Here is a 5000-nt window from a genome sequence, read left to right as displayed (position 1 = left end):
GCATTCCAGTGTTAATACTATTGTAATTATTCTGCACTATAGCCTATTTATTGCCTTACCTCCATAACTTGCTACATTTGCACACACTGTATATATATTTTCTGTTGTATTTTTGACTTTATGTTTTTTACCCCATATGTAACTCTGTGTTGTTTTTATTGCACTGCTTTGCTTTATCTTGGCCAGGTCGCAGTTGTAAATGAGAACCTGTTCTCAACTGGCTTACCTGGTTAAATAAAGGTGAAATAAAAAAATAAAATAAAAACTTCTGTCTGTGTAGAGCCAGTACAGGAACCCTATGATCTACGTGACAGAGAATGGGGTGTCAGAGAAGATTATGTGCACCGAGCTCTGTGATGACTGGAGAATACAGTACTACAAGGACTACATCAACGAGATGCTGAAAGGTATCACTATTATACTGTAATATAACATTTTACATTACAACATACACTACCGTTCAAAAGTTTGGGGTCGCTTAGAAATGTCCTTGTTTTCGAAAGAAAAGCAAATTTTTTCGTCCGTTAAAAGAACATCAAATTGATCAGAAATACAGTGTAGACATCGTTAATGTTGTAAATGGCTTTTGTAGCTGGAAACGGCTGATTTTTTTTATGGAATATCTACATAGGCGTACAGAGGCCCATTATCAGCAACCATCAGTCCTGTGTTCCAATGGCACGTTGTGTTTGCTAATCCAACTTTATCATTTTAAAAGGCTAATTGATCATTAGAAAACCCTTTTGCAATTATGTTAGCACTGAACTGAAATCACAGCTGATGAAACTGTGGGTTTTGCACAACCAAATAATTTCTGCACAAACTGTCAGAAACCGTCTCAGGGAAGCTCATCTGCGTGCTCGTCGTCCTCACCGGGGTCTTTACCTGACTGCAGTTCGGCGTCGTAACCGACTGCAGTGGGAAAATGCTCACCTTCAATGGCCACTGTGCTCTTCAACTGTACCGGGCAGATGGCGTTGTGTGGGCGAGCGCTTTCCTGATGTCAACGTTTTGACCAGAGTTACCCATGGTGGTGGTGTTATGGTATGGGCAGGCAAAGCTATGGACAACGAACACAATTGCATTTTATCAATGGCAATTTGAACGCGCAGAGGTACCGTGACGAGATCCTGAGGCCCATTGTCGTGCCATTCATCCGCCGCCATCACCTCATGTTTCAGCATGATAATGCATTGCCCCATGTCACAAGGATCCGTACACAATTCCTGGAAGCTGAAAATGTCCCAGTTCTTCCATGGCCTGCATACTTACCAAAAATGTCACCCCATTGAGCATGTTTGGGATGCTCTGGATCGACGTGTACGACAGCATGTTGCAGTTCCCGCCAATATCCAGCAACTTCGATTGAAGAGGAGTGGGACAACATTCCACAGGCCACAATCAACAGCCTGATCAACTCTATGCGAAGGAGATGTGTCGCACTGCATGAGGCAAATGGTGGTCACACCAGATACTGACTGGTTTTCTGATCCACCCCCCTACCTTAAAAAAAATAAAAAGGTATCTGTGACCAACAGATGCATACCTGTATTCCCAGTAATGTGGAATCCATAGATTAGGGCCTAATTTATTAATTTCAATTGACTGATTTGCTTATATGAACTGTAACTAAGTAACATCTTTAAAGTTGTTGCATGTTGCATTTATATTTTTGTTCAGCAATTTGATGTTTTATTTGTGCTCACCATGACTGTGTTTTTGTATTCTAATGTGTGTGTGTGTGTATATTTATTGTGTCTAATGTGTATTTTATATTGTATTATACCTAGGTCTCAATATATATTCTCTTTCAAAATAAAAGGTTAAAGACTTATTTTAAAAAAAATTAAAGCTACTAGAACCTATACTGTAAATCCCACAAAATGTCTACAACTCTTCTTTGGATTGTAATGTGATTGACTATCCCAGTGTTTAACCAAGACTTTCCAAAGACTTTTCAACAATCCCATATGATGAATTCAGTATTATTCAGTTATTAAGAACAAAGGTCAATTCCAGTAAACCCAGAGTAAAATGTCAGTATTTCACTGGAACCCAACCCTGACTGGAATTGAAATGGTATTGACCCCAACCCTGACTGGAATTGAAATGGTATTGACCCCAACCCTGACTGGAATTGAATTGGTATTGACCCCAACCCTGACTGGAATTGAAATGGTATTGACCCCAACCCTGACTGGAATTGAAATGGTATTGACCCCAACCCTGACTGGAATTGAAATGGTATTGACCCCAACCCTGACTGGAATTGAAATGGTATTGACCCCAACCCTGACTGGAATTGAAATGGTATTGACCCCAACCCTGACTGGAATTGAATTGGTATTGACCCCAACCCTGACTGGAATTGAAATGGTATTGACCCCAACCCTGACTGGAATTGAAATGGTATTGACCCCAACCCTGACTGGAATTGAAATGGTATTGACCCCAACCCTGACTGGAATTGAAATGGTATTGACCCCAACCCCTGACTGGAATTGAATTGGTATTAACCTAACCCTGACTGGAATTGAATTGCGTATTGACCCCAACCTGACTGGAATTGAATTGGTATTGACCCCAACCCTGACTGGAATTGAATTGGTATTGACCTCAACCCTGACTGGAATTGAAATGGTATTGACCCCAACCCTGACTGGAATTGAATTGGTATTGACCCCAACCCTGACTGGAATTGAAATGGTATTGACCCCAACCCTGACTGGAATTGAAATGGTATTGACCCCAACCCTGACTGGAATTGAAATGGTATTGACCCCAACCCTGACTGGAATTGAAATGGTATTGACCCCAACCCTGACTGGAATTGAAATGGTATTGACCCCAACCCTGACTGGAATTGAAATGGTATTGACCCCAACCCTGACTGGAATTGAAATGGTATTGACCCCAACCCTGACTGGAATTGAAATGGTATTGACCCCAACCCTGACTGGAATTGAAATGGTATTGACCCCAACCCTGACTAAGACGGTGTGATGTACTTTGGGATGGGACAGTGAAGCGACTGCGCCCGTCTTCCAAACCTAAACAGACGTGGTGCTGTTCCCTGCTCTGTCCCTTAGCCATCAAAGACGGCGTGAACGTGCGCGGTTACACAGCCTGGTCTCTGCTGGACAAGTTTGAGTGGGACGAGGGCTACTCCGAGAGGTTTGGCCTGTACTACGTAGACTTCAGGAACAAGAATAAACCACGTTACCCAAAAGCCTCGGTTCAGTACTACAAACGCATCATCAGCTCCAATGGATTCCCCAACCAGAGAGAGGTGAGAGAGCATTACGACCCAATGTCTATACTAGCTCCTAATACTTAAAAAGGTCATTTCAGTTAGATCTTTAATACAATACACATTACAACAGGAGGTTAATATTAAATATAAAACATGGAAATGTACATAGTTATACCGGTAGAAATGGATATACTGTCATATGTCGGAAATAGAGCATTCCATATTCAGGTGAGGGCATCATCCTGTGAAATATTGAGAAGGAGGGTGGAGGGGGGAGAGAGAGAGAGAGAGGGGAGAGAGGGGGAGAGAGAGAGAGGAAAGAGGGGGAGAGAGAGAGAGAGAGAGAGAGAAAGGGGAGAGAGAGAGAGAGAGAGAGAGAGAGGGGGAGAGAGAGAGAGAGGGGGGAGAGAGAGAGAGAGAATGATACATAATTAGAGCATGATGAGTGTGTATTCTATATTAACCCTTAGCCCATCCTACAGGTAGAGAATTGGAAGAGGAAGGCCACTGAGACCTGCTCCTCCAGTAACCAGCTCCTGGCTGCAGGTCAGTTCACATTAAACATCCCTTTAACTGCTTTTCAATAAGAAAGGACTAGCTGGGGCAAACAAATAAAGATTCTGCCTCAAATATCACTTACCTAGATTGAGTGATAAACAAAAAAATAGGGCCTAAACTTTCTATTGGCAATCGTGGGGCAGCTATGCAAACTGTTCTTAGTTATGCAATCACTTGTCAATTCTTATCCTTTTACAATTCAATTAAAGCTAAATTACGATTATCAATATATATTAGTCTAATTATGAGTATAGGGAGGTTTGATTCCTGGAGAGCAACCCTCCTGTAGGTTTTCACTCCAACCCCAGTTGGAACTAACCTGATTCAGCTTCTCAACCAGCTAATTATTAGAATCAGATGCGCTACATTAGGGTTGGAGTGAAAACATTCCAGGAACGGGGTTGGATCGGCCCTGGTCCAGGAGGGTAGCGCTCCAGGAACGGGGTTGGATCGGCCCTGGTCCAGGAGGGTAGCGCTCCAGGAACGGTTATCCCCTGGTCCAGGAGGGTAGCGCTCAGGAACGGGTTGGATCGGCCCTGGTCCAGGAGGGTAGCGCTCCAGGAACGGGGTTGGATCGGCCCTGGTCCAGGAGGGTAGCGCTCCAGGAACAGGGTTGGATCGGCCCTGGTCCAGGAGGGTAGCGCTCCAGGAACGGGGTTGGATTGGCCCTGGTCTAAAGAGAGAGTAGGTATCTAGAAGACCACTAACAGAATGTTTCTTTGTTTGCCCCTCCAGCTAGAAGACAGTCCAAGGAACATGCAGAAATGCCAAAGGTCTGGCCAGTGCATGATGAGGTTTAGTCACTAGGGTATATATATTGACATTACTACATCACGGTATATTTCTATCTTGTCATGGGTCAGCGTGTCTCTGTGGACGACATCGTACTGTAGTGTGATACTGTCTGTGTGGGTTAGTGGCTAAGGGTCTGGCTTGCCTTTCTATGTGAAGTTGAACTCAGAGCCTTTTAACCGGTCCTTTGTGTATATTTAAAATCAGCTGCTTCTTCCTCTCTTAACCCCAGCAGCAGCATAAAGCATTCAACGGTTTTTAAATAATCTAATCTCTGTATTGGAAATTGCATGCGTTTCAGTTGGTCAAAGAGTAGGCAGTTTCTTTCCCATTCTAGGATATTTGAAGGAGTCAAACCACTTTGGATCCTGTTCAAAAGACTACTACACTAAATAGT

General features: G+C 43.3%; 2 protein-coding genes across 2 annotated transcripts in view; one reads left to right on the top strand and one right to left on the bottom strand.

The window, feature by feature from the left end:
- lctlb (lactase-like b) overlaps positions 1-5000 on the top strand; it is a 58655-nt gene that overhangs the window by 52902 nt on the left and 753 nt on the right. Inside the window, exons 12-14 of the mRNA XM_045207888.1 lie at positions 281-407; positions 3090-3289; positions 3736-3799. Coding sequence (XP_045063823.1) covers positions 281-407; positions 3090-3289; positions 3736-3799 — 391 coding nt within the window. The remainder of the gene's footprint in view (positions 1-280; positions 408-3089; positions 3290-3735; positions 3800-5000) is intronic.
- zwilch (zwilch kinetochore protein) overlaps positions 3346-5000 on the bottom strand; it is a 44955-nt gene continuing 43300 nt past the window's right edge. Inside the window, exon 18 of the mRNA XM_041849980.2 lies at positions 3346-3495. The gene's annotated coding sequence lies outside the window, so the exon portion shown is untranslated. The remainder of the gene's footprint in view (positions 3496-5000) is intronic.

This window comes from Coregonus clupeaformis, chromosome 26 (assembly GCF_020615455.1).
Source record: "Coregonus clupeaformis isolate EN_2021a chromosome 26, ASM2061545v1, whole genome shotgun sequence".
Taxonomy (NCBI): Eukaryota; Metazoa; Chordata; class Actinopteri; order Salmoniformes; family Salmonidae; genus Coregonus; species Coregonus clupeaformis.
The sequence above is the reverse complement of the archived record's forward strand: the minus strand, read 5'-3'. Positions and strand labels throughout refer to the sequence as shown.